General features: G+C 62.2%; 1 protein-coding gene across 1 annotated transcript; it reads left to right on the top strand.

Annotated features, from left to right (window-relative positions):
• The first annotated feature begins 72 nt into the window (after positions 1-72).
• Positions 73-27,906, top strand: ITGB4 (integrin subunit beta 4). The gene is made up of 40 exons (XM_080679578.1): positions 73-137; positions 3,322-3,410; positions 4,345-4,427; positions 4,618-4,719; positions 4,868-5,072; positions 5,487-5,583; positions 5,691-5,862; positions 6,800-7,063; positions 7,416-7,505; positions 7,732-7,854; positions 8,249-8,413; positions 8,578-8,654; positions 9,133-9,335; positions 11,585-11,688; positions 11,808-11,906; positions 12,080-12,209; positions 12,936-13,058; positions 13,141-13,247; positions 13,972-14,005; positions 14,189-14,380; positions 14,642-14,745; positions 14,988-15,046; positions 15,133-15,156; positions 16,206-16,354; positions 16,440-16,619; positions 17,520-17,668; positions 19,708-19,912; positions 20,588-20,745; positions 21,092-21,272; positions 21,389-21,526; positions 22,425-22,607; positions 22,694-22,825; positions 23,950-24,180; positions 24,581-24,817; positions 25,767-25,916; positions 26,422-26,610; positions 26,712-26,867; positions 26,950-27,114; positions 27,204-27,314; positions 27,417-27,906. Exons 2-40 carry the CDS (start codon positions 3,332-3,334, stop codon positions 27,554-27,556), a joined length of 5,490 nt encoding a protein of 1,829 aa, XP_080535704.1. The 5' UTR covers positions 73-137; positions 3,322-3,331; the 3' UTR covers positions 27,557-27,906.
• Positions 27,907-27,970: the final 64 nt, after the last annotated feature.

Below are 27,970 nucleotides of genomic sequence, written 5' to 3'. Positions count from 1 at the left end.
GTCCCCTCCCCGCCCTGCCTCCCGCCCCCACGCAGCCCGCCCTCCGGCCGTCCAGCTCCGGAGCACCCGCCGCCGCCCAGCAGCCCAGCCGCCCAGCTGCAGAGCCCAGCGCGGGGAGGGCGCGAATCTGCGCCCAGGTAGGTGCGGCCCCTCGCCTGGCAGAGGCAGAGGCAGGGGCAGGGGCAGGAGGGCAGTCAGGGGTCTCCGGGAGGCACCCCGCCCGCCCCTCCGGGTCCCCAGGCCGACAGGGCTCTGCCGGTTCTGAGACCTGGACGGGAGAAGGGGGTACCCCCAGAGCCTGGGCCGGGTGCAGGGGAGTGGGTTGGGAGTGCTGGCTGGCTTTTGTTTCCCAGTTCTTCCCCTTCCTGGAGTCTGGCCGCCGCTGGCCCCCTCTGCCCATGCTGCACAGGGCAAGTGCCAAGCCTGCCAGGTTGCCCTGGGGGCAGAGGCACGGGGCGGGGGGGGGGGCAGGGGAGGCCGCGCTTGGCCATCAGACCTCTGACTAGAGGAAGGTGTGGGGAGAGGGGCCTGGGTGTCGGGTGGGTGTGCAGGAGACATGGGCAAAGCACAGCAGGCCTCCCCGGCTGGGCTCCTCCGGGCTTTGCAAAGAAGGTGGAAGGAACAGCCACGCAGAGGCCAAGGCCCTCGCTGCTGGGCTGGGCAGGGCCTGGGGGGGGCGGTGAGGGGGATCCTGTCCCGCTGGGGCCTGGGGAGTCCCTGACTCTCCTCTTGGCCCGCCCTCCCCACAAAGCGGCTCGGGACACCTCCTCCAGGAAGCTCCTAGATCTCATGCAGCAGCCCTGGGGCTGTGCCCAGCCCTGTGACCTCCCCTGCTGCAGCCCCTGTCCCACCTGCTCGGCCCACTGTGGGTGGCCCTCTGGCTGTGGCTCTAGGCTGGGCTCCCACTCCTGCCTTGTGGCTTTGCCACACCCTGAGCCCGAGGCCTGGGCACCAGTGGCACAGTGGGGGCTGCCTCCCACAGAGCTGGCAGTGAGGGCTGAGGCCTCCCTCCTGGGGGCGGAGGGGAGACAGGGGCATTGGGGAAGCAGGAAAGGGGTGCCTGTCTCCTTGACCCCGATTTCCGCGGAGGGGCCAGGAAATGGGCAAGTGGGAGGGGCGGCGCCGTGGTGGGCAGTGCTCATGTGCCGAGTGGTCCCATGGGTGGGAGGAGGGGGGTGTGGGAGAGCGCTGAGCCTCGGCCCCTTTGGGTCACGGCGTGTGTCCACGCACATGTCCTCTGTGCGGACGGTCTGGGTGTGCTGCAGGGTGACCCCCATCGGGGTGGCAGTCCCATATTCTCAGGACCTGGCTGGTCCATGGCGGGGCCAGGGGGGTCTGGAGAGGGCCCCGCCCAGCCCGCCGTAGCCACACCCTCTGATAAGCCCACCACCCTAACTTTTATGCGACGCCTCATTGTTTTTCATGTTAACAACTACTTTTAAAACTTTATGGACACAAGTTGAGTCAAACAAAACACTCGAGTGCAAGACTCGCCTCCTAACCCCATGTTACAGCCTCGGAGGACAATACGGAGGTCAAATGGGGGTCCCATCCAGGCTCCCCCACTGCTGGCTGCGGGGTGGGGCAGCCCAGCGACCTGTGTCTTGTCTCCTCATCTGGGAAACGGGGTGCTGCAGCACCCCCACCGGGACCCTGTGCCTGTTAAAGAGCAGCCAGGCACCTGCAGTGCTGGGCTCCTGCCGCCACGCACCCAGCCGTGGGCACGGGAGGGTGGGAGCCTGCTGGGCCCTTCAGCGCCCGCACCTGCATGTGTAATGCTGCCCTGGGGAACCCTGAGCGCAGCCTGTACTGTGTGGCATGTGGGTGTGGTGCCTGCACCCCGAGGCTGCAGGAAAGTCATTTCCCTCCAGGAGCCAGACTGGCTCTGCCCCTGGGGTGTTGGAGCTGCTGGGGGCCTCCTAGGGCCACAGGCCTGGGAGGGAGAAAGGCAATGCCCGCCCCCCCACCCCCCCAGGCCTGCCCAGCACTGTGGGCGCCTCAGCCCTCCAGAGCCGGCCCCTGCCCCGCCAGCCCAGGACTGAGAAAGGACCCGAGGAGTGGGGGGCCAATGGGCATGGCGGGGCCTACGTCACTGGGGACCGGCTCTAGAGAGAGGCCAGGCTGTTCTTTATTGACTGATTTAGAGAAAGAGGACGGAAGGGAGAGAGCTCAAGAGACTGATTGGTTGTTCCACCCATTGATGCATTCATTGGTGGCTTCTTGTATGTGCCCTGACCGGGGATTCTAACACATAACCGTGGTGTATCAGGGCGCTGCTCTAAGTCTAACTGACCTGCTACCCGCCGGGGATGAGGCCCTGAGGCCAGGCCACGTCCACCCCGCTCTGCAGCCTGGGCGCCGGCCAGCCCTTTCTCTTCCCGAGGCAGCCCTGTGCCTGCCCTGGAGGCCGTGATGCGTTGAGATGTTTTTTTTGTTGTTGTTTTTTTTGTTTGTTTGTTTTTTGGGGTTTTGGGTTTTTTTGTTTTTTTTAAATATATTTTATTGATTTTTTTACAGAGAGGAAGGGAGAAGGATAGAGAGCTAGAAACATGGATGAGAGAGAAACATCGATCAGCTGCCTCCTGCACACCTCCTACTGGGGATGTGCCCGCAACCAAGGTACATGCCCTTGACCGGAATCGAACCCGGGACCCTTCAGTCCGCAGGCCGACGCTCTATCCACTGAGCCAAACCGGTTTCGGCTCGTTGAGATGGTTTAATACTGAATCAAGGCAGAGGCTCCTGGGTGGCTGGCACCGTGTGTGTGTGTGTGTGTGTGTGTGTGTATGGGGGGCAGGCGGGGCTGCGCTCTACCTCCAGGTGAACTTGTGAAAGGGTGAACTACTTAGAGGCCTTGCAACTCAACTGCGGGGCAAACAGAGGTGGGTGTGGGGCAGGGAACCCCACCTGTGATGGGGGCAGCCCTCACAGAGCCCAGTTGAGGGCAGGGAGTCCCTCCTCCTCTCCGAGGCCCCAGATATCGGGAGGGACCCCTCTCCTCCTGGCTGCCCCACCCCCACAGAGGGAAGGGGGCCGGGGCGGAGAGGGGCAGGAAGGGAGAGCCAGGCCCTCCAGAGGTGGCCCCTGTTGGGGGACCCTGTCCCTGCCCAGCCTGACCCAGGCCCACTGGGGTCTGAAAGGCAAAGTCAGAAGCAGCCCTGCCCGCGAGGGCCCAGCAGAAAGCTCGGAGCCCAGAGCCGCCAAAGGCAAGAGGGCGGGGGCCCCGGTTTCCACCCTGAGCGGTGGGAATGGGAGGCCTGGCCTGTGCTGGGGACCCAGGACGCTGCTCAGGCGACGACATGAACTGCTGCTGTTGCGCAGGAGGAAGAGGATGGCGGGGCCGCGGCCTAGCCCATGGACCAGGCTGCTGCTGGCAGCCCTGCTGAGTGTCAGCGTCCCCGGCGACATGGGTGAGTCCCGCACGCCCCTGCGGCACCCCTCTTGGTGAGGGCACCCCTTCCTGACACACCCTCCCACGGGGCCTCTCAAGGGGTATCTGGCCCAGATACCCACTCGGCCATTCAACAAATGGCCCATGGCCCACGGTGGGGGCTGGGGAGCCGTGAGCCGTGTGGCTCGAGAACAAGGGGAGAGAAGGGGAGAGAAGGGGAGGGGAGGGGGGGGAGCCTTGGTCTGGGAGAGAGAGATGCCCACTCAGGGAATAGAGACTCTGGCAGGATGTGCTGAGGCCTCGAATCCGGAGGAGAGACCGGTGACTCATCACCGGCTGTGCCTGTGCCAGCCCCTCCTACCCATGGCTGCAGCCCCTCCCCCCGTGAAATCTGAAATTGGGCCTGTGGGTGGTGGCCATGTGGATAGGGTGAAGTGGACAGGGGCAATATTTACACCACAGGGATTGGCAGCTGCTGCAGATCAGGGCTTCCACTGCTCCTGGCCAGATCCGTTGTTCAACAGTGACAACAGGCCATCGCCTGGGGCCCAGGAGACCACCCACTGGGCACACTGGGTGCACATAGTAGGTCTTTACTGTGGTTTTAACTGAATAGAACCAAAGGGAACCCCAGGAGTTTTAGCTCATTCATTTGCTAACAGCCTACTGTGAGTGAGTCCGGCTTTGGGCCAGGCAGGAGAGCAGGTGATGGGGTGGCTAGGGTGTTCCCCCCAGCAAATGGGCCAGCACCTCGGTCTCAGCTGCCACTGAGTCCGTGGGCAGCTCTAGGCATGAGCCCCATTTCTAGTTGTGCTCCCTGGGGCCGACCGTGCAGGCCGCCTCCGTTTCCTCCTCTGTGAACTGGGGAGAGACGCCACCTCTCCAGTGCGGGTGCAGGCGGGGGCCTGGTCTCAGGGCGGTCCAGCTCAGTGGTCTTCCCGGGCCCCACCCAGCCAACCGCTGCAGGAAGGCCCAGGCGAAGAGCTGCACCGAGTGCATCCGTGTGGACAAGGACTGCGCCTACTGCACCGACCAGGTGAGCTGCCGCCGGCCAACCCGGTGCCCTCCTGGCGCCCCTCCACCCCGCTCGGCCAAGTCCACACCGGCCTCACCCGCAGCCCAGCGTCCTGCCGGGCGGGTGTGGGAGACAGGCAAGGCCAGGAAACTCAGAGGGAACAAATCCAGGGGCAGGCACTGCGCCCCCTGACCCGTCTCCTTCCGGCCAGGAGTTCAAGGACTGGCGCTGCAACACCCAGGCGGAGCTGCTGGCCGCGGGCTGCCGGCCGGAGAGCGTGGTGGTCATGGAGAGCAGCTTCGAGATCACAGAGGTGCCCGGGTGGGGACCAGGGAGCTGGGACCGCCATGCTCAAGGCGGCTGTGTATGGGGTTCACTGTCCCCGGCTGGGCAGAGAGGCTCCCCATCAGCTATCTGGAGTGACCCCCTCTGTCGTCATCCCCCCCCCACCCCCGTCACAGGAGACCCAGATCGACACCACCCTGCGCCGCAGCCAGGTGTCCCCCCAGGCGCTGCAGGTCCTCCTGCGGCCCGGCGAGGAGCGGCACTTTGAGCTGGAGGTGTTCGAGCCGCTGGAGAGCCCCGTGGACCTGTACATCCTCATGGACTTCTCCAACTCCATGTCCGACGATCTGGACAACCTCAAGCAGATGGGGGAGCACCTGGGTACGGCCGGGCCAGCATAGAGGACAGAGGGGCGGGGGGGGGGGGGGACGGGCAGTGCCTCACCCGGCTGGCTGGGCACCTGCTCAGAGGCCAGGGCTCAGGACAGCTGCCCCCACCCCACAAGGAAGGACAGGACATTAAACGCCCTCCCCCTGCCCCCAGAACTCCCCACATTCTCAGGGGAGCGTCCCCAGGGTCTGGGACTTCAGAGAAGGCCGCCTTCTCCAGCTGACCCCGTGCAGGACTCTGGGACCTGAGTCCCGTGGCCCTCATCTGTGAATAGGGACAAGGGCTCCTGGGAGCATAACTGTGTCCACAGAGGTCACCTCTTCTTCCCGAGCCAGCCCCGGCCCCCCATGTTGATGTGGGGGCGCTGGGGCTCAGCTGCCTTCTCTTTTCTCTGTTGATGCCCAGCCCGGGTCCTGAGCCGGCTCACCAGCGACTACACGATTGGATTTGGCAAGTTTGTGGACAAAGTCAGCGTCCCTCAGACGGACATGAGGCCGGAGAAGTGAGTGACCGAGGGGGCAGGAGTCCTGGCTGTTGCCCGAGGGGGCGGCCTCCCAGAAAGGACGGGCGGGTCTTGGCCCCTGACTCTCTCCCTCCCCCTCTGCCCAGGCTGAAGGAACCCTGGCCCAACAGCGACGCCCCCTTCTCCTTCAAGAACGTCATCAGCCTCACGGACGACGTGACCGAGTTCCGGAGGAAGCTGCAGCAGGAGCGCATCTCGGGCAACCTGGACGCCCCCGAGGGCGGCTTCGACGCCATCCTGCAGACGGCCGTGTGCACGGTGCGCGCCGGGAGGGGCTGCCGGCCTGGGAGGGGCGGCGCTTCTCTACCAGGGCACCCACTGGCCTGCTCGATGCCAGGCGGAGGCCCCACGTCCCGACGCTCTGGGTGGCCCTCAATTACAATGTGGCTTTAGATGTGCCGGGAGCCACAGCCCCTCGCCCTGAGCATTGGCCGGCGAGGCAGACATGAGTCCCGGATCTCTGGAACCTTCCGTGCCCTGATGCCAGCCTCCCACCCAATCTCCTCCCTAATGCCAGTCTCCCAGTCTCCAACAGTGCTGGGCCGCTGAAGAAGGCACTTGGTGTGGTTTTTTTTGGTGTTTTTTTTAATATATATTATTGATATTTTACAGAGAGAAAGGGAGAGGGATAGAGAGCTAGAAACATCGATGAGAGAGAAACATCGATCAGCTGCCTCCTGCACACCTCCCACTGGGGATGTGCCTGCAACCAAGGTACATGCCCTTGACCGGAATCGAACCCGGGACCCTTGAGTCCGCAGGCCAACGCTCTATCCACTGAGCCAAACCGGTTTCGGCGAAGGCACTTGGTTTTACGTGTACATCAACTTTTTCCCATTTTGAACATAATATACCCATGTAATAGACAGTTTGGAAAGCAAAGAACAGAAATAGCCTAGGACGTCACCACGGTCAGACGGCGGGGTACACTTTCCTATGCAGTTAAAGCATTCTGGAGGGTGGGTAAGACCCTGGGGGAGTCGGATGGCCCTGGTGCAGATCTTGCATGGCGCCCACGGTGTGCACAGACCCGCCCCCATTTCCTGCCCCTGTCACTGGTTTCTGTCTTCCACGTCGTCACTCATTCATGACGATGGCATGCTGTTCGTCCCGTAGCCTCTCTGGGCCCCACGTGGGGACCCGCTTTCACTGTCACACACGACAGCGCAATGACTGCCCTCCTTGCTCTCCCCAGAGGGACATCGGCTGGCGCCCTGACAGCACCCACCTGCTGGTGTTCTCCACCGAGTCCGCCTTCCACTATGAGGCCGACGGTGCCAACGTGCTGGCTGGCATCATGAACCGAAATGACGAGGAGTGCCACCTGGATGCCACAGGCACCTACACCCAGTACAAGACACAGGACTACCCGTCGGTGCCCACCCTGGTGCGCCTGCTGGCCAAACACAACATTATTCCCATCTTCGCTGTCACCAACTACTCCTACAGCTACTACGAGGTGTGTGTGTGGCGGGGCGGGGGGGGGGGGCGGGCGTGGCCTGGGGCCTCACCGGCCGAGAAGGGGGTGGGTAGGGGTCCATGGATCTTCTCAGACATCTCTCCGTCTCTCCTCCCTCCCTTCATCCCTTACTCCCGCCCCAACCAGCCAGCACCTCCAGGGTGTGCCCTGGTGGGACAGGGAGGTCGTGTGCCCATCCTCCCCCAGGCAGGTGGGGCTAAGAGGTCCAACTCTGGAGGCAGCAGCAGGTTTCAGGCCTCAGCGATCTCATCTGCAAAGCGGGGATAACCCTGAGCTGTTGTCTGGATGCAACAAGCCGTTACTTAGCCGGGGCCTGGCTTTCTCTCTGCAGAAGCTGCACAGGTACTTCCCCGTGTCCTCGCTGGGCGTGCTGCAGGAGGACTCGTCCAACATCGTGGAGCTGCTGCAGGAGGCCTTCAACGTGAGGCGTGGCGCCCGCCCGAGGCCGGGTCCCTCCGGGCAGGGCTGGGGGAGGCCAAGTGGGCAAAGGGTGTCCCCAGTCAGGGTGGAGAAATAGGACAGGCCAGTGAGGCAGGGTCCCCGGGGGGTCCACCTGAGCCCTGTCCCCACACAGGGGCAGAGCACAGCCAGGCTCCAGGGGTGAGCCCAGGCTCCCCCAGACCGCTGATCCCCTGGCCCTCTTTTAGCGCATTCACTCCAACCTGGACATCCGGGCCCTGGACAGCCCCCGCGGCCTGCGGACAGAGGTCACCTCCAAGATGTTCCAGAAGACAGAGACTGGGTCCTTTAACATCCGGCGAGGAGAAGTGGTACGTTTGCATGGGGCCCCGGGGCAGGGAGGACGGGCACAGCCCCTGCGAGGTGGTCAGCCTGAGCAGAGGTCAAGGACGCGGCCTCCGGAGTCAGACAGGCCTGGGTTCAAAGGCCCCGGGTCAGCCACTCAGATGAGCTGGGCACCTCCCTCGGCTTGTCGGTGACCTCATCGGCACAGCGGGGTCCTCCTGCACGGAGCTCAGACAGCGAACGGGCCAGAGGAGGAGGGTTGCTGCTGGTGTCACGTGACTGTGCCCAGAGCGAGCCAGTTTTCGGCGCCAAGGGCGAGCGGGCAGGGAGCCGGGTGTCAGGATCCAGGCACATCCGAAGCTTGAGGCCCACGGGCCTTCAGACACGGGCCTGCCTTGGCTGACAGCAAGGTCCCTGCAGGGCACCTACCAAGTTCAGCTTCGGGCCATCGAGGACGTGGACGGGACGCACGTGTGCCAGCTGCCAGAACACGACAGGAAGGGCAACATCCACCTGAAGCCTTCCTTCTCCGATGGCCTTCGGATGGACGTGGGCGTCATCTGCGACCTGTGCGCCTGCGAGCTGGTACGGCCGTGCCCGGGGCGGGAGGGAGCGGCGGAGCCAGCCACCCCAAGACCTGCGCCCTGTAGCCACGTCCCCCTCGAGGGGCGCCCCGAGGGGCAGAGGCAGCAGGAGTGTGTCCAGTGGCCCTGCCCCCCTCCCATATACCCCACACATTCTCATTCCAGCAAAAAGAGGTGCGCTCCCCTCAGTGCAGCGGCAACGGAGACTTCATGTGCGGACACTGTGTGTGCAACGAGGGCTGGTGAGTGCAGTGCCCAGGATGCCAGCAGGCCTCACCCTGGGGCCCCGTATATGCCTGACGAGGAGAGGGCACCCGTTGTTAGGTGCGTCCCGTTCAAAGCACTTAGAGCTACTTAGACATACAGGGTGCAGCTGGAAAGGCGTGCAAGAATCAGGACAACGGGCCATCGGGGCGTGGGGGCTGGGGGCCTGGGACAGGCCTGGGAGGGAGACTGACTGTTCACTTCATACCTTTTGTATTTTGAACCACACACACGCGTATTACCTAGTCAGAAAGGAGCTCATAGAGGAAGGGTACGTTGAACGGTCTTTCCTTAGGAAGGGACCCAGGGGGCTGAGGTTTGAGTCAGTCCAGCCACTGCTGTCTGCGGGACTTGGAGGCGGCCCTCTCAGAGCCTCAGTTTTCTCATCTGTAAAATGGGACGGCAAGAGGCCCAGCCCGGTCCCAGGCTGTGGGAAGTGACTGGCTCCTCCCTCAGGAGCGGCAAGACCTGCAGCTGCTCCACGGGCTCGCTGAGTGACATCCAGCCCTGCCTGCGGGAGGGGGAGGACAAGCCGTGCTCGGGGCGCGGCGAGTGCCAGTGCGGGCGCTGCGTGTGCTACGGCGAAGGCCGCTACGAGGGCCAGTTCTGCGAGTTCGACAACTTCCAGTGCCCGCGCACCTCCGGCTTCCTCTGCAACGGTGAGCTCACGGCCACGGGGGCCAGTGTGGGGGCCTGGGGCCAGCCCCGCCCTGCCCTCCCCTGCCCTGCCGCTCCCCCATCAAGGCAGGTTGGGAGAGCCAGGCTGAGAGGCAGAATCCCAAGTTCAGACCCAGCCCTCCTCCGGACTCCCTGAGCGCCTCCTCCCCCCAAGTCCAGCACCAACCTGGACCTCTGTCCCCTTGTGTTTAAGACGCCCATTTCCCTGAGGTCCTCCAGGCCCTGCCCACCTCCCGTCTCCACTCTCCCCTCTCATTATGGTGGGCATCGCCCAGCTCCACCCTCGTCGTTACTGGGATACGGCCTGGCGATCGCGCCTCTCTCAGGAGACGCTACATCTCTAGCGGGCACGCCTGCAGTACGCAGCCTCCGCAGCCCCACAGGGCCTCATGCCATGGCCAAGGCCGCGGGCACATAGCCTGGCCAACGCTTCCTAGCCGGGCGGGGTCACAGAACCCAGATAGGTGCCACGTGGAAGGGCTGAATGGTCGCATGGAGGAGGATGAATGAAAATCCACTCGTCACATTCTTATTAAGCCCCAGCTGTATACTTGCCACTGAGGGGGGAGCCCCTGCTTTCCTACCCTTTCGTCCATCCTTGCTGTTGCCCCATCTCTCCTCTCCCTCCGTCCATCCCAGAGTGTGTTCAGAGGAACAAAGGGGAACCTAGTTCATCTGGAGGAAGGCAGAGCTGGGAGCCAGCAGGGGAGGGGACGCTGCTGGGGAAGAAGGCAAGGCCAGAGCACAAGGTGGGCCCAGGCCTACGCTAGTCCAAATCCTTGCTTGCTTTTTTACTATATCCAGGCGTCCTCAAACTACGGCCCGCGGGCCACATGCGGCCGGCCGAGGACATTTATCCGGCCCGCCGGGTGCCGCTGCCTGTCCTGCTTAGCAGCCGACTCGTCCCGGGCCCGCAGTGCGCATAGGAATTTGTTCATAGTTTTTTTTTTTAAACTATAGTCCGGCCCTCCAACGGTCTGAGGGACAGTGAACTGGCCCCCTGTTTAAAAAGTTTGAGGACCCCTGATTATATACACATACATTTTCTAAATATGTACTTTTATTGATTTCAGAGAGGAAGGGAGAAGAGGAGAGAGGGAGAGAAACATCAATGATGAGAGGGAATCACTGATCGGCTGCCTCCTGCACATCCCACACTGGGGCTCGAGCCCGCAACCTGGGCATGTGCCTTGCCCAGGAATTGAACTGTGACCTCCTGGATCATAGGTCAATGCTCAGCCACTGAGCCATGCCACTGGGCCAAACCTTTTCTTAAAGGGTCAGACAAGCCCGAACTGGTTTGGCTCAGTGGATAGAGCGTTGGCCTATGGACTGAAGGGTCCCAGGTTCGATTCTGGTCAAGGGCATGTACCTTGGTTGTGGGCACATCCCCAGTGGGAGGTGTGCAGGAGGCAGCTGATGGATGTTTCTCTCTCATCGATGTTTCTAACTCTCTGTCCTTCTCCCTTCCTCTCTGTAAAAAATCAATAAATTATATTTTAAAAATAAATAAATAAATAAATAAAATAAAGGGTCAGACAATAAATGTTTTCAGCTTTGTGAGCCGCATGGTCTCTGTCGCAACTACCCATCTCTGCTGCTGAAGCAGAAAGCAGCTGGGAACAACGCGTCAAATGAGCGTGGCTGTGCTCCAATGAAACTCTCACAAAAACAGGTAGTGAGGTGGGCTGGCCTACGGGCCATAGTCAGTCAACCTTCAGTGGAAGGCCGTTGGACTTTATCCTAAAGGCAAAGGAGAGGCACTGGAGGTTTTGTTTTCATTTTTTAGCTATTTGTATGTTAACCTTGTACCCAGGCACCTTGCTAAACTCACTAATGAGATCCAGTAATTTATCTGTACGTTCTTCTTGATATTTTGTGACAGGTTCCTGATACTTGGAAGTAATGACAGTTTTATTTCTTACTTCCCAATGCTGATAAGTTTTATTTCCTTTTCTTACCTTATTGCATTGGCCAAGACTCAATAGAGGTTCTTAAACAGGGGAGTCACACAATGGGATTTGTGTTTTGGGATGGTCACTCTGGCTGCAGAGTGGAAAGTGGAAGGTGGGATGGAGGGGAACAGATGGAGGGAAGATTTTTGAAGAAAGTAAGGAAGAGATGGCTCTACCCCCGAGCTCAGCTCCCACAGGTCCTCCCCGGCAGGTGGGCCACCAGGACGGCAGGTCTGAATGGGCTCTTTCCCCATCCCCCGCCCCCCTCTCTGCAGACCGGGGCCGCTGCTCCCTGGGCCGGTGTGAGTGTGAGCCTGGCTGGACGGGCTTGAGCTGTGACTGCCCTCTCAGCAATGCCACCTGCATCGACAGCAATGGGGTAGGCCTGGGCATGGGGCAGGCAGTGTGGGGCGGCGGAGGGGGATCCGGTCAGGAGCACCCACCCTCTCAGGCAGGGATGGGGTGCTGCTGGCTCACCGGTGCCTCCTCTTGCCTCAGGGCATCTGCAATGGGCGTGGCCACTGCGAGTGTGGCCGGTGCCACTGCAGCCAGCAGTCCCTCTACACAGACACCATCTGCGAGATCAACTACTCGGCGGTAAGGCCGGGATTGCTGGCGTGTGGGCACGGGGGCCCTGGGCACAGGGCCGGGTGGGCGGGAGGGGCTGAGCCTGGTGCAGTAGGAGCCGGACGAGGGTGCGAGGTTGGGGGAGTGGGCCTGGCAGAGGCCTGCCCAGCACAGTGTTCGTCTGCCCCTCCTCTCCCACCCAGGTCCGTCTGGGCCTCTGCGAGGACCTGCGCTCCTGCGTGCAGTGCCAGGCCTGGGGCACGGGTGAGAAGAAGGGGCGCACGTGCGAGGAGTGCGGCTTCAAGGTCAAGATGGTGGATGAGCTTAAGAACGGTAAGGGGCAGGGGCGGAGGATCGGGGGTGCCGAGAGCCTGGGCCAGGGGCATTCAGTGGGGTAGGAGGTGTCACTTATCTGGACAGGGGTACAGAGCTGGGCAGGGGCCTCGTAATCTAAATTGAGGCTGCGCACCCCTAGCTGGTTTGGCTCAGTGGAGAGAGCGTCCACCTGTGGACTTGAAGGGTCCCAGGTTCGATTCCAGTCAAGGCCACATGCGCTGGTTGCGAGCTCGATCCCCAGTGGGGGGCTTGCAGGAGGCAGCCGATCAATGATTCTCTCTCATCATTGACGTTTCTATCTGTCCCTCTCCCTTCCTCTCTGAAAGCAATGACCGGGCGGGAGGCACATAGACCCGGGCCACGGGCAAAGCTGGTTAGGGACCAAAGAGTGTGGGACGGGGGCACCAGCTTGGGCAGGGGTGTGAACACAGCAGGGGCCCGAACCAGGCCATGCGGGTCCACAATGTCCTCCCCCTGGGTCAGACCCATTTCCCAGAAGCCCAGCTCCCAGGTGAGGCTCAGGATGGGGAGGTGGGGGCACAGATTGGCAGACTCTGATGCTCCTGGTCAGGGCAGGGCCCCATCTGTGTGCAGGGGACTTGCGTTATTCCCCAGGGAGATGCCTCTGGCCCTGGGGGGTGAGCGGGGACCCAAGGGGGGGTGTCCTGGGTGGGGACAGGCCCTGGGGGGCGAGGGGCGCCTGCTGACTGCCTGTGGGTGCAGCGGAGGAGGTGGTGGAGCACTGCTCCTTCCGGGACGAGGAGGACGACTGTAACTACAGCTACACCGTGGAGGGCGACGGCACGCCAGGGCCCAACAGCACCGTCCTGGTGCACAGGAAGAAGGGTGAGCTGGTGCTCGGCCGCTGGAGGTGGGGGGCCCATCAGACCGCGTCCAGGGATGAGCACCAGCTTCCTCCTCCCCCTAGACTGCCCTCCCGGCTCCTTCTGGTGGCTCATCCCCCTGCTCATCTTCCTCCTGCTGCTCCTGGCGCTGCTGCTGCTGCTCTGCTGGAAGTACTGTGCCTGCTGCAAGGTGACGCTCCCGGGTCCCCACCAGTCCCCCGCCCCTGCCCCAGGGTCCTCGTAGCTGTCAGAGGCCACGTGAAGCCCATCTTCTGCCCAGTTCTCATGTCCCCCCTCCCCCCGCCCAGTCCCTTGGCTCTGCCCACATCAGCGGCTGGCTGGCTGGGAGCGCCTGCCCTGGGGTCAGCCACCTGCAAGGGGCCCGGGAGCCCACAGCCTGCCCACCAGGAGCTGACGGTCGGATCGCAACAACAGACAAGAGGCAGGAAAGCGTGGAGGGCGGCACAGCCCGGGAGGCTGAGCTGTCGGGGCAGAGGCCACGCTCTGTGGGAACCTCCAGGGTTGCGGGATGTTAGTGTGAGTTACAGAGAAAGAGTTCTGTGAGCAAACGCATTGGAACTCTCGTGACCTCTGCAGGACTTCTCAGAGCCTTTGGTCCAGCTGATGCGTAGCGAAACCATAAGGGGAATGAGCTCAGTGCCTCCCACATGGGTTTGATTATAGAACCTTTACTTTACAGAGGATCTTGCAAGACCAGGGTCCCCTGGCACACACTTTGGGAACTCTCTGCCCCATCACCCCCTGTACCGGCCTCTGTGCCCCACACCTAGATCCCTGCAGCTGCCTGGCTGTCCTGGTGTCTGGGGGAGGCACTGCGGCCCTCCAGACCATTGCTGCGGGTGGGTGGGGCGGTGGCCGGAGGTGTTGACTCGTCCCCACCCCTTGTCCCCTAGGCCTGCCTGGCACTTCTCCCTTGCTGCAACCGAGGTACGCTCCTGGCATCCCTGGCATCGGCAGGGGCGGCGGGCGGGGCTCTGAGCACTCCTTGCCCAGCGGGGATGGAGGGGAGGAGGGCCGAGGCCGGAACAGGGGAGGCAGGCCCCGGGCTCCACCTGAGGGTGGCGCGGGGAGGACCTGGCGAGGGGCCTCATGCTGAGAACCTGCCCAAAGGCCACATCGTGGGCTTCAAGGAGGACCACTACATGCTGCGGGAGAGCCTGATGGCCTCGGACCACCTGGACACGCCCATGCTGCGCAACGGCAACTTCAAGGGCATCGACAGGGTCCGCTGGAAGGTCACCAACAACGTGCAGCGGCCCGGCTTTGCCACCCACGCTGCCAGCACCAACCCCACGGAGCTGGGTGAGGGCCAGGGCTGGGTGCTGCGGCTCTGGGCGGGGCCCTTGGCGCCGGGGGCACGTTCACTGCTGTTCCGGGGCCAGGATCATGCCGTTCCCGTTTTCTCTGAGTGTTGGGTGCGGACACGGGCCTGGCCACTTTCTGCCCTTCGTGATGGCGCTACAGGCTCAGGCCGCCAGCCAGCCAGCCGCCCCCCAGCCTGGAGGGGCTTCTGTGGTGCCCGCCGTGCAGGGAGCTAACGGCCCCCTCCCTGCCCGCCCCCAGTGCCCTACGGCCTGTCCCTGCGCCTCGCCCGCCTTTGCACTGAGAACCTGCTGAAGCCTGACACGCGAGAATGTGACCAGCTGCGCCGGGAGGTGGAGGAGAACGTAAGGGCAGCGGCCTCTCCGGGCCTGGGCGAGACCTGGGGGGCGGGAGAGCCCCGGGCAAGCGCCTGGGGGACCTGGATGTTCCCGGTGGGACAGGGGCCTCCTTGGACATGCGCCTGGTGTGGAGTCTCCTGGGATCTGCTCCCTCTGAGCGGTTCCTGGCGGGGATGAGGCCATGGGCGTGCCCACAGGGAGGCCCCAGCCAGCCCAGGCAGGTCCTCATGCCCACCCTTGCCTGGCAGCTGAACGAGGTGTACAGACAGATCGCAGGCTCGCACAAGCTCCAGCAGACTAAGTTCCGGTGCGTTTTGTCCTGGGTGCCCGGGGTGGGGTGCGGGAGCTGCCCCAGGGCCCACGTGGCTCACGGTCCCCTCTTGCTCCCCACAGGCAGCAGCCCAACGCCGGGAAAAAGTGAGTTGAAGACACGGGTGGGATAGCCCCAGCCACCTGCCCCACCTGCCCCGCCCCCACCCCCGCCCCATTGCCATCCTGTAAGTAGGGAAGGCCGTATGTCTATCATGGGGTAGGACCTTCATTTGAGAAATACTGACGTGAGCCCTACTATGAGCCAGCCCTGTACAAACAGGTAGACCAAGGGGTCCACTCGGGACCAGGGTGGTCCCCTGCAAACCGAAGCTAAAAGAGGTTCAGTAACTTGCCCAAGGTTACCTGGTTATTAAGAAATAGGGCCAAGCCCTGACCAGTTTGGCTCAGTGGATAGAGCGTTGGCCTGCGGACTGAAGGGTCCCAGGTTCGATTCCGGTCAAGGGCATGTACCTTGGTTGCAGGCACGTCCCCAGTAGGGAGTGTGCAGGAGGCAGCTGATTGATGTTTCTCTCTCATTGATGTTTCTAACTCTCTTTCCCTCTCCCTTCCTCTCTGTAAAAAAATCAATAAAATCTATTAAAAAAAAAAGAAAGAAAGAAATAGGGCCAGGCCCTAGCCAGTTTGGCTCAATGGATAGATCATCAGCCTACAGACCAAAGGGTCCCAGGTTCGATTCCAGCCAAGGGCACGTACCTCGGTTGCAGGCTCCTCCCTGGCCTGGACCCTGGCTTCTCTCACATCGGTATTTCTCTCTGTCTTTCTTTCCCTCTCTCACTTCCACTCTCTCTAAAAATCAATGGAAAAATATCCTCGAATGAGGATTGAAAAAAACAAAAGAAAGAAGGAAGGAAATAGGGCCAGGATTTGAACCCAGGCTTTAGCGCCTGCGCCCTTAGCATCTTTGCTGCCCTGCATCTCCTGGGCGAGCATAGCCCCATTTCACAGAGGAGGTCACTGATGCTCGGGGAGGCACAGGGCTTGGCTGAGGCTGCAGGGTGCAGGGGTGGGGCCAGCATGGGCCTGGTTCTGAAGAACCTGCACTGTTTTGCTGCCCCACATCTCACCCCTTGATGACAGGGACAAGTGCCACCTCCTGGCCAGCCTGACCCCTTTCCGCCTGACCCCTCCCCCAGGCAGGACCACACCATTGTGGACACGGTGCTGATGGCTCCCCGCTCGGCCAAGCAGGCCCTGCTGAAGCTGACGGAGAAGCACGTGGCCCAGCGGGCCTTCCACGAGCTCAAGGTGGCCCCAGGGTACTACACCCTCACTGCGGACCAGGGTAAGTGGGCAGCGCCCCCCCCGCAGCTCAGTGTCACCTCCCACCCCGTGTGGCCCCACATCTGACCGCCCCCACCCCCACGCAGACGCCCGGGGCATGGTGGAGTTCCAGGAGGGCGTGGAGCTGGTGGACGTCCGGGTGCCCCTCTTCATCCGGCCAGAGGACGACGATGAGAAGCAGCTGCTGGTGGAGGCCCTCAATGTGCCCATGGGCACTGCCACCCTCGGCCGCCGCCTGGTGAACATCACCATCATCAAGGAGCAAGGTCGGTCACTGTTGGGGGAGCAAGGAGGCAAAAGGGGAGTCTGGGGCCCTAGCTGCTTTGGCTCAGTGGATAGAGCGTCGACCTGCGGACTGAAGGGTCCCGAGTTCGATTCTGGTCAAGGGCACATGCCCAGGTTGCAGGCTCAATCCCCAGTAGGGGGACATGCAGGAGGCAGTTGATCAAATGATTCTCTCTCATCACTGATGTTTCTCTCTCTCCCACTCCCTTCCCTCTGAAATCAATAAAAATTAAAATAAGAATGGGGAGCTGGGGCCCCTTGTATTCGAGTGGAAGTGGGGCCTGGCTGTGTGGCCCAGGCAGGTCACTTAACCTCTGCGAGCCTTGGTTTTGCCACCTGTAAAATGGGCTTCGGGCTTTTACACGGAGCGTGTGGCTGCACAGCTCTGCGTGGAGCTTCCGTTACAATCACTCACGGGTGCTGGGTCTGCCTGGAGCCATGCACATCCCTCCCTGCTCTCTCCCCTCCGGCCTTTGAACCAGGCCATTGGCTGGACCTCCCTGGATGCCAGGCCATCAGAGCAGGAAGGAGTGGGGCCCCCTGTGCCCAGGCCTAACTAAAGGGTGGGCGAGGCTTCACATGACGGACACGCAAGCTGCCCTCCCTCCCTGCTCCTTGGACTCAGGGCCTCACCTCGGTTGGGCCCCCACCTGGCCTCCTTTCTCTGCCCTGGCCCCTCCAGGATGTGTGTTGGACACTGTCCCAGCCCCTTCAACTTTTTCTGGAAAAACGTCCCATCCCCTTCCTCGGTGCTCCCCAGAGAGTGGTGGGGTGAGGGGTGCCAGGCAGCCTCCTGGAGTCTGGCCTGGGCGGGGCCCGGGGCGGAGGAGTGGAGAGGGGACTGCGGTTAGGACCCTCTGACTGTGCCCGGCCCCTTGCAGCCAACGGGATAGTGTCCTTTGAGCAGCCTGAGTACCTGGTCAGCGTCGGGGAGCAAGTGGCCCGCATTCCCGTCGTCCGGCGCATCCTGGACAACGGCAAGTCCCAGGTCTCCTACCGCACCCAGGACAACACGGCGCAGGGCCACCGGGTAAGCTCCGCCTGGGGGTGAGGGCACATCCGGGGGGGGGGGGACGGACCCATGGCGGCTGCCTGGGTCCCTGGACGCCTGTAGGTGGATGTGCGTGGTTTGACTTGCAGGCTTGTTTGTTTGTGTTTCGGAGTTTATTGCCAGCATTTAAAAACTAAAAATATCCCAATCAAAAATTAACTCAAAAAAACACTAAAATCTAGTCTTACTGGGCCCACAGGGCCATTTGGCAAAGGCAGGGAGAACGCATTCAGCAGGTCCGGCAGCCCGGCCGCACCCGAGTCTTCTTCTTATTGGTAGGAACAGTTTTCATTACTGATTCAATGCTCCCAATAAAAATTCCGAAGGAGAATTCGTATGTCCAGAAACTTCACGGAATAGGCCATGATACACAAGAGATTCCAGCTGTCCTGTTAGGCTTTTATAAAAATGCTTTCGGTATTTAACAATTTTAAAAAACCATTTTTATTATTTCCCAATTTTTTATTTTGAAAAAACGTCAAACCTCCTGAAAAATGGAAAAACTAATAAAATTAGCATATGTGTGCCCTTTAGATAGATCCACCAGCTGTTAATATCTGCTTTCTCTCTCTTTCTATACAGATCTAGGTATCCATGCATATGGATACAGACATATCTGTAGTTCCACATCTGTATGACTGTAGGGAGAAGGGAGAGAGAATCTGGCTTAGTTCTACACTAAGTGGCCAGATTATTATGATCTCTGAACGCATAATAATCTGGCCACTCAGTGTATATCCTATATAATAAAAGGCTAATATGCAAATTGTCCCCTCAACCAGGAGTTCGACCAGCAGGCAGGCCGGCCAACCGCCCATGTCCCCTCCCCCTGGCCAGGCTGGCCGGACCCCACCCATGCACGAATTCATGCACCGGGTCTCCAAAATATATATATATATATATATATATATATATATATATATATATATATATATATATATATATACTGAGTGGCCAGATGATTATGCGTTCAGAGATCATAATAATCTGGCCACTCAGTGCATTTGCTGAACTCTCCACAACTGTAGATTTCATGTGGACCCTAAATATGTGCGGCACCTGCCAGGAACACCGCCATTCCTTCTGCAAAACTGCAACCTAATTACCACACTTAAGAAACTTCCCATCAAACCCGCACCTAATCATTAGTCCGCATTCAGAGCGCCCTGTGCTCGCGTGTCTCGGTGTGTCCTTGATTGCCTTTCCCACTCCAGGACGCAGAGAGCTGGCATCGCGGCCTGAGGCCCTGTGTCTTGAGGCTCCTTTAACCCAGAGCAATTCCCCAGCTTTGTGCTTCATGACTTTGACATTTTAGACTGCCCCCCACCCCGCCCCCGCCAGCCCACGTCAATGGACTTGCAGGCAATTCCTGCTCTTCTTCCACTCGCCGTCTCACCCTCTGGGTTTTGAAGCACTTGGAGAATCTGCCTGGTAGGCACAGCGGGCCTGAGCAGCTGTGCCTGGAATTGAAATGTCAGTTTTGGAGCGCCACCTAGTGGCCTGATGTGAGGGCTGCCGCCCCACACCCGTTTCAGCTGATTCCTCACTGCGCACACGTGGGGCACTCAGGAAAGCTCTGGGGCACTGCAAGTGGAAAGCGGGAGCTGATAGAAGCACCCCACCCAGCAGGCAGGGCCTGGGGGCTGGCAGGGTCCTAGACTGCAGAGCCACAGTGTGGGGGACCTGGAACCCCAGCCCCTCCGGGAGGAGCGCCTGCCTGTGGGGGTCTCTGTGCCTTGGTTCAAATCCTGGCTCCCCCACAACTACCTGTGTGAACGTGGGCAAGTTTCTGCCCCTCTGTGGCCTCAGTTCCTCATCTATAAAATGGGGACAATGCTATCTCTACCTCACACTGCTATGAGAATGAAATGAGCTAATACTTGTCAAGTGACGCACAGGAGGTGCCGTATGAACTGAGCCACGGTATGCCCGTGTGGGACAGCCTGTGTGGGATGGTCCGCAGTATCCCTGAGGTCGGGGTGGGGCGTGTGGCCGGTCTGACCCCTTCCCACTCCCAGGACTACATCCCCACGGAGGGCGAGCTGCTGTTCCAGCCGGGGGAGACCTGGAAGGAGCTGCAGGTGAAACTCCTGGAGCTGCAGGAGGTGGACTCCCTCCTGCGGAGCCGCCAGACCCGCCGCTTCAACATCCAACTCAGCAACCCCAAGTTCGGGGCACGCCTGGGCCAGCCCCACTCGGCCACTGTCATCATCGGGGACCGAGGTGGGCAGAGCCTGGGGTCCGTTTAGGCAGGTGGCGAGGGAAGGCTGGGGCTCTCTCCGCGAAGGCTGCCAGTCGTAGCGAACAAAACCACGGGGCGTCCAGCCACATTTCCATTTCGGAGCCGACCGGCACATTTGCAGCTTAAGTCTGCCCCATGCATTTAGGATATTCTTACCCCGAGAAAAGTATTGGTTGCTCATTTGAAACTCTAATGTATCTAGGCCTCCTGCATTTTATCTGGCACCCCTATGCTCACCATGAACCCCAGGATGAGGCCCTTTGACTTCCACTTTAGGGGTGAAAGGCTTACTTCTGTTGGGTCCTTAGCCTCCTGGATGTGAGCGCCCCCCAGAGGCGCTTGTGGGAAAAAATGGGAGAGGAGGGAGGGTTCTTGGGAGGAGGAGCCAATGTCCTCAAGGGGAACATTCCCTTGGCTGCCAGTCTCCCTCCTCCTCCTCATTTCTCCAAAGACCCTCCTGGGTCCTCCACCAAGCTTGGCAGGATGCCCACTGCGGCACCCCTGGGGGCACCCGTGGAGAGAGACTGCAGGGCAGGTGTCTCCGTCACAGCTGGGTGTTTCACTGGGCCTCCTGCGCCCCCTGGTGGTGAGAGGGAGATTCTGCTGTGTGAGGGGATGTGAACTGGCTCCCCCCGCCCTGACTTCACCCACTACAGACGAACTGGACCTGCCCTTTAAGAACCAGACCCAGTCTGCATTCCCAGTCTCCCACAGTGTCCTGGGCGCCCCACAGAACCCCAACGCCAAAGCCGCCGGGTCTCGGAAGATCCACTTCAACTGGCTCCCCCCTCCTGGCAAACCAACAGGGTACAGGGTAAGGCAGAGGGGCGATGAGGGAGGTGGATGGTGAGGCTGGCAACCACTGGGGAGGTGGCTTCCCAGGGCCAGAGGGTGAGCGAGGGCATGTTGGCCCCAGTGGGCCGAGCATCTGTGCCCAGGGAGCTTTCAGACATTTCCCCTCCTTCCTGGAATGTGACCCCTCCGACCCCGAGAGCCCCCCCGCCTCGCCCCCCCTGCCCTGCTGTGTGAACCTGGCAGGTCACTCAGCCCCTCGGACCTTGGTGGCTCACTGTGCAAAGGGGACAGTAGGGCAGGTCAATGAAATCCAAGCTGCTTGGCGCTCGCGTTTCCCCACTGACCAGCCCCTCCCCTGGGAGCAGGTGAGGTACTGGATCCAGGGGGACTCCGAGTCCGGAGCCCACGTGCTTGAGAGCAAGGTGCCCTCCGTGGAGCTCACCAACCTGTACCCGTATTGCGACTATGAGATGAAGGTGTGCGCCTTTGGCACGCAGGGCGAGGGCCCCTACAGCTCCCTGGTGTCCTGCCGCACCCACCAGGAAGGTGAGGCCTCGCCACGCTACGCCCAGCCGTCCAGCATGCCCAGCCCTGCCCCTGCCTCCCGGATCTCCGCCCTCTTCTGCCACTGACAGCTCTCTTCCTGCCCACCCCGCACCCAGTACCCAGAGAGCCAGGGCGTCTGGCTTTCAACGTCGTCTCCTCCACCGTGACCCAGCTGAGCTGGGCTGAGCCTGCCGAGACCAACGGCGAGATCACGGCCTATGAGGTCTGCTACGGCCTGGTCAACGAGGACAACCGTAAGGCCCTCCTCCCGCCCCGGGGGCGGCCGCCATGGAAGGGGAGGGGCCCAGGTGGGAGGGAGGCCACAGCACTTAGTCCATGTCAGGACGTCGCCTCTGACCCCGCCTTTAATCCCAGGGATGGCAGGCACCCCGACAGAAGCTCACGGCTGGGGGGTTCAGTGCGCGGCTTCAGCTTGAATGTGGGGCCCAGCCCGAGGGCATCAGCACTTTGGTGCCCTCTCCCCTGCTCCCACCAGCTGAGAGGATGCAAGGGGCTGGGCCCTGGAGTTAGAGACCCCCACAGGCTGACAGGTCTTCATCCTAGTCCTCTGAGCCGGTCCTTGGCTGGGGTGAAGATCAAGGGCAGCCATGGGCAAACGACGGTCCGCGGGCCGGATCCGGCTGTTCTATCGGTTCTCTTGCTCTCCCCTCCGCTCCTTTACTTTGAATTTATATTAGTTCACACAAACACTCCATCCATGATTTTATTCCGGCCCTCCGGTCCAGTTTAAGAACCCATTGTGGCCCTCGAGTCAAAAAGTTTGCCCACCCCTGATCAAGGGTATGCAGAGTCATTTTCCACAACCTCCTTTGGACCGCGTTGGAATCCGAGATGTTTGCTGGTCTCCCAGGATCCTTTACCAATTAGTAGAGGTGACCTTGGGGCCACCCTGAGTCTAGACCTGATGCTGCCACTTAACTTCGTGATGAGAGCCCTCTGGAGAGTTGGGGACACGTGTCTTACACCAGTCACGCCCAGGTTCTCAGGGGTTGGCTCCCGCGGGGGTTCAGTACTGCTCACTCCCTGCCTGTCCCGGAGCCCCCCGGGTGCCATTCCTGTCCTGCTATGTCAGAGGCAGGCCGGGGCCAGGCGGGACCTGGGCGACCCTTCTGAAGCACTCTCCCCGCCCAGGACCCATCGGGCCCATGAAGAAGGTGCTGGTGGACACCCCCAAGAAACGGATGCTGCTCATCGAGAACCTGCGGGAGTCCCAGCCTTACCGCTACACGGTGAAGGCACGCAACGGGGCAGGCTGGGGGCCCGAGCGGGAGGCCATCATCAACCTGGCCACCCAGCCCAAGCGGCCCATGTCCAGTGAGTGGGGGACGGGGAGGCATGGGGTAGACAGGGGGCACAGGAGGCCGAGACTGGGGCTCTGGCTCACCCTCCCTCCCCTGCAGTCCCCATCATCCCCGACATCCCCATCGTGGACGCGCAGGGCGGGGGAGGCTATGACAGCTACCTCATGTACAGCGACGAAGTCCTCCGCTCCCCATCCGGCAGCCAGCGGCCCAGTGTCTCCGACGAGACAGGTGAGCAGGATCCCCGAGAGGAAGGTGGGGGTCCTGGGTAGAGGGTGGGGCTGTCACTAGTGTCCAGAGAGAACAAAGGGGCCAGTGACCTCTGGGCATGAAGGTCAAACTCTCAGGTCAATAGTTTGACAGGGACAAAGAGCACATGGCACACGTGCAAACACGTGCACATCTGTGCACGAGGACAGGGAGACACCTGCTGGGGGCGGATGCTCACAGACCCGTGCCAACGTGCTCGACTCATGCCCACGGGACCACGCGGAAACACAGCTTTGCAGCTGAAAGGCAGGCTCACCAGCTGTGCCATGGAGTCAGGGCCCCTGGCGGCCTCCCAGGGACAGGGCTGTGAGGGAGGAGGCAGGCATGGCCCGGAGGCCCGGAGCAGCCACTTGCCCTGCTCCTGGTCCCTCCTCGATTCCTACACCCCGCGCGGTGCAAAGAGCCCTCAGCTGGATTCCCAGCTACACAGTTTGAGCTTCTGGCTCCACGGCAGGAATTCAGATAAATCACTGCGGTCTCTGTGCCTCAGTTTTCTGATCTGCACAATGGGCTCCCATCGCACGATGCCACGAGCGCACATCCTCCAGGACTGTATTTTCTTCCGTCCCTGTCTATGCCTCAGGCCCCAGGGACCACATTCCTGCCCTCACCAGGCAGAGCGTGGGCTTAAGGAACCTCGGCATGGGCGTCTTGAGAGGGCTCAGAGTCTGGGGGCCAGAGGAGCCCCAGTTCAAATGCTACTAACCCCCCACCCCACCCCCACACATTCCGGCTTCGGGAACTGTCCCTGGGAGGCTGGCAAGGAAGGGATCGCTCTCTCCATCATACAGAAGGGAAATGAGGCTCAGAGCAGGGAGCCCTCACAGCCGGTGACAAGCCAGGGCTACCCCTGGTCTCCCGGGTCTTTCCTTGCCCGCTGCCCCCAGGCTGCACTGGCGCATCCGCAGGCCTCTTCCTGCACGCCCGTGGGAGAAGGGCCTTCGCCTGTTGCCTTGCTCCCCGTCCCTGCCGTGCACCCCTTCCCCCCCCCACACACCCGGATCCCAAAGAGCCCGAGGACCGCTCCGCCGCCCGCACCCTCCCGCGCCGCCGGCGGTGCCAACGCGCCCTTCGTTGTTCCCAAGGCGGCGGCTGGAAGTTCGAGGCCCTGCTGGGGGAGGAGCTGGACCTGCGGCGCGTCACGTGGCGGCTGCCCCCGGAGGTCATCCCGCGCCTGTCCGCCAGCAGCGGGCGGTCCTCCGACGCCACCGAGCTGCCCCGCGGGCCCCCGGACGACGGCGCCGAATGGGGCGCTGGGGGAGCAGTGGGGGAGGGCGGCAGCTGGGCCCGCGGCGTCGCGCCCGGGGTCCCCGGAGGTGACTGGCGCAGCCCGACCCCACACCCACCTAGGCTCACTCTCTTGCTGACTTGGGGCCCAGCCTGAGCCCGCCGAGGCCAGGTTGCCTGCTGAGGCCCCTCCCCTGCCAGGGCTGAGCGAGGGCGTGGAGGCAGGCCTTCCTCCCCTCCCCCCCCCAGAGCCAAAGGACCCCTAGGGCAGGGCGTGTGGGCTCTCTCCCTCCGGGGCAGGGCTGAATGCAGGGACAGCGCGGCTCAGCCTGTCCTTAGTGGCCTGGAGACCGCGGGTTGCAGGAGCCTGTGTGGCCCCTTGGACCCCTCCCTCGTGGGCCAAGGGAGGCCTCTAGTGGCCAGGCAATCCCGGAATTCCCAGGGCTACCTGGTGCTGGCCTGTCCCGGTGACCCTGTTCTCCCCTGCAGAGCACCTGGTAAATGGACGGATGGACTTTGCCTTGCCGGGCAGCGCCAACTCCCTGCACAGGATGGCCACGACCAACGCCTCCTACGGCACCCACCTGAGCCCACACCTGCCCCACCGCGTGCTGAGCACCTCCTCCACCCTCACCAGGGACTACCACTCGCTGACGCGCACGGAGCACTTGGGCACGGGCACGCTGCCCAGGGACTACTCCACCCTCACCTCCCTCTCCTCGCAAAGTGAGTGCACCGCCCACCCCGCCTCTCCTGCTGACCCTCCTTCCTCTTTTTAATATATTTTCTAAAATTAAAAAAAATTTAAATTGATTTTAGAGAAGGAGAGGGAGAAAGAGATAGAGACATCAATGATGAGAGAGAATCATTGATCGGCTGCCTCCCACACGCCCCCAGGTGGGGATCGAGCCCGCAACCCCGGCATGTACCCCGATTGGGAATCCAACCGTGACCTCCTGGTTCATGGGTTGATGCTCAGCCACTGAGCCACGCCGGCCAGGCTGACCCCTCCTTTCTTCCGGCTCCTGGAGGCTTGGGCTGCCTCGGCCTGCTGTCCCCCTGCCCATCCTCCAACACACACATACTTCCTGCCCCCTCACTCCTGTTTTGTCCCACCCTAGGCCTCCCTCCCATCTGGGAAGACGGGAGGAGCAGGCTTCCGCTGTCTTGGACCTTGGGGTCCTGGAGTCGGGCTCAGATGAAGGGGTTCCCCCCTTCCAGGGACTCACCAGACTCTATAATCCTGGCTGGGCAGCCAGCAGCGCCCCCTTGGGGCCCAGGTAGTACAGCGTGGCCATCGTGTCTCCACAGCTGTCCCGCTCCATCTATCATCCACGGCCATTGCAGTCACTGCCCATGACCCTGCATCCCCTCCATTCCATCCACATCAGCGCTGATGCCTAACAGCCTCGCCTTCCCAGGGGTGCCGGGCTGGGGCAGGAGGGGCCAGGCCAGCCGAGGGGTGGGCGGCTCACGGCGCTTGGCACAGGCAGGGCCCACACCCACCCTGAGGACAGGCGGGAGGTGCTAGGGGGCCTGGACAGGCTGTCGCCGGGTGAGTGAGCCACCTGGCCACCGGCAGTGCAGGTGCGACAGCTGAGGGAGGTCAGGAGCTGAACTAGGACTCCTGCCCAGGGACCCCCGAGCCAGACTGACCGTGGCCTCCTGTCTCCAGGTTCCCGCTTGGCTGCAGGTTTGCCCAACACCCCCACCCGCCTGGTGTTCTCAGCCCTGGGGCCCACATCTCTGAAAGTGAGCTGGCAAGAGCCGCAGTGCGAGCGGGCGCTGCAGGGCTACAGCGTGGAGTACCAGCTGCTGAACGGCGGTGAGGCCCGGCTGCGGGCGGGCTGTGGCCTGGCCACATGTGACAGCGGGGGGCACAGGGCTGTGGCAGGAACCCACCCACGTCTCTTGGACACTAAAGCCCCCCCACCCAGCCCGAGAGGGTCTCACTTCCATGCCCCGCACTGGGCCCTTCTGAGCCCTCAACCACTTCTCGGGGGCTCCCCAGGCAAGATGTTGCCCCATGAGGCCTCACTGGCCTCAGGACCCAGGCCCTCTGCTGGCCTAGATGCCTTTGTGGGAACCGGCACTTTTCTGGGCCGATGTACTCTCAGCAGCATGACCTGGGTCATAAACAGAACACGGGGACCTCAGGCCCCCTCTCCCCTTGTGTAGCGTGCAACCTGACCCACCAGACCACAGCAGGCTGGCCCCAAAGCAGCGACTCCTGGTGGTGCTGACCGGGTCCTGGCAGCAGTGCGGGGGGTAGCGGGGGAGGACCAGGCCAGGAGCAGGCATAAAGCTGCTCCCACCCCACCCCCCTCCAGGTGAGCTGCATCGGCTCAACATCCCCAACCCGGGGCAGACTTCCGTGGTGGTGGAAGACCTTCTGCCCAACCACTCCTACGTGTTCCGCGTGCGGGCCCAGAGCCAGGAGGGCTGGGGCCCGGAGCGCGAGGGTGTCATCACCATCGAGTCACAGGTGCACCCTCAGAGCCCGCTGTTACCCCTGCCAGGTGAGCTTCTCCCCCTCCACCCCCCTGGCTGCCCTCACCCACACACGTGCTTCTACAGGTGTGCGAGATCCACACACCACCCTCTCCCTCTGCTGCCCCAGGCTCCGCCTTCACCCTGAGCACGCCCAGCGCCCCCGGCCCACTGGTGTTCACGGCCCTGAGCCCAGACTCGCTGCAGCTGAGCTGGGAGCGGCCGCGCAGGCCCGACGGAGACATCCTGGGCTACATGGTCACGTGTGAGCTGGCCCACGGAGGAGGTGCTGCCCGCCCCAGGGTCGGGGGTGGCCAGGGGATGGTGGGGAGGGAGCCACAGAGGCTCAAGGCTTCTCCCCGGCCCAGAGCCAGCCATCACATTCCAGGTGGATGGCGACAGCGCCGAGAGCAGGCTGACGGTGCCGGGCCTCCGGGAGAACGTGCCCTACAAGTTCAAGGTGCAGGCCAGGACCACCCAGGGCTTTGGGCCGGAGCGTGAGGGCATCATCACCATCGAGTCCCAGGATGGAGGTAGGGCACCTTGCCCCTTCGCGCCCCCATCCTTTCTCTGACCACACCTTCTGGCACCATCCCCTGAGGGGCTCATCTGTCCACTCCAGGCCCCTTCCCACAGCTGGGTGGCCTCTCGGGCCTCTACCAGCACCCACTGCCAGGCGAGTACAGCAGCATCACCACCACCCACACCAGCACCGCCGAGCCCTTCCTGCTGGGTGAGTGGCCGGGCGGGGCCCAGGCTCTCCTGGGGGAGACAGAGCTAACGGAGGAAGAGGGCAGGGACCTCGACACGCCTCTCAAAATCTCTTCCCCTGTAGACGGCCTGACCCTGGGGCCCCGGGGCCTGGAGGCAGGTGGCTCCCTCACCCGGCATGTGACCCAGGAGTTTGTGAGCCAGACGCTGACCACCAGTGGGACCCTCAGCAGCCAGGTGGACCAGCAGTTCTTCCAGCCCTGAGCTCCCCACCACGACCAGGCGGGCCCCCACTGCCCCCCCTCCCCGGAGCTGCCTCAGCTACCTGGGCCCCCCCCTCGAACCTGGGCCCCCACTGTCCCCCTCCCCGGAGCTGCCTCAGCTACACCATCCTTGAACCCCTGGTGGCCCCACCCACCCGCATGCTGATCACAGGACCAGTGCTTCTGGGGGTAGGTGCCTTCCGGGGGACAGGAAGAGGGCAGAGGTCCCAGAAGGCCCTCTGTCTGCCCTCCCCCCCTCCCCCGCAAGCGCATTTGTAACCAAAGCGCCAGGACCCGCAGGACACGGACCCAGCTTTGTTCTGCACTTAATAAAAGAGTTTGCTACCGTTTGGCTCCGTCCTGCCCAGTCTTCCAGGACCTGCCCAGAGCCGGGGCGCGGGTCCGACACCCCCTT

This window comes from Plecotus auritus (genome assembly GCF_963455305.1).
Source record: "Plecotus auritus genome assembly, chromosome: 7".
NCBI lineage: Eukaryota > Metazoa > Chordata > Mammalia > Chiroptera > Vespertilionidae > Plecotus > Plecotus auritus.
The sequence above is the reverse complement of the archived record's forward strand: the minus strand, read 5'-3'. Positions and strand labels throughout refer to the sequence as shown.

Excerpts from the sequence above, each read along its gene's own strand:
- ITGB4 (XM_080679578.1), top strand. The coding sequence starts at position 3,332 with ATGGCGGGGCCGCGGCCTAGCCCATGGACCAGGCTGCTGCTGGCAGCC. Across the intron at positions 15,157-16,205 it reads CAGCCCAACGCCGGGAAAAA|GCAGGACCACACCATTGTGG; the intron begins GTGAGTTGAAGA and ends CCCCTCCCCCAG. Across the intron at positions 24,181-24,580 it reads CGCGCCCGGGGTCCCCGGAG|AGCACCTGGTAAATGGACGG; the intron begins GTGACTGGCGCA and ends TCTCCCCTGCAG.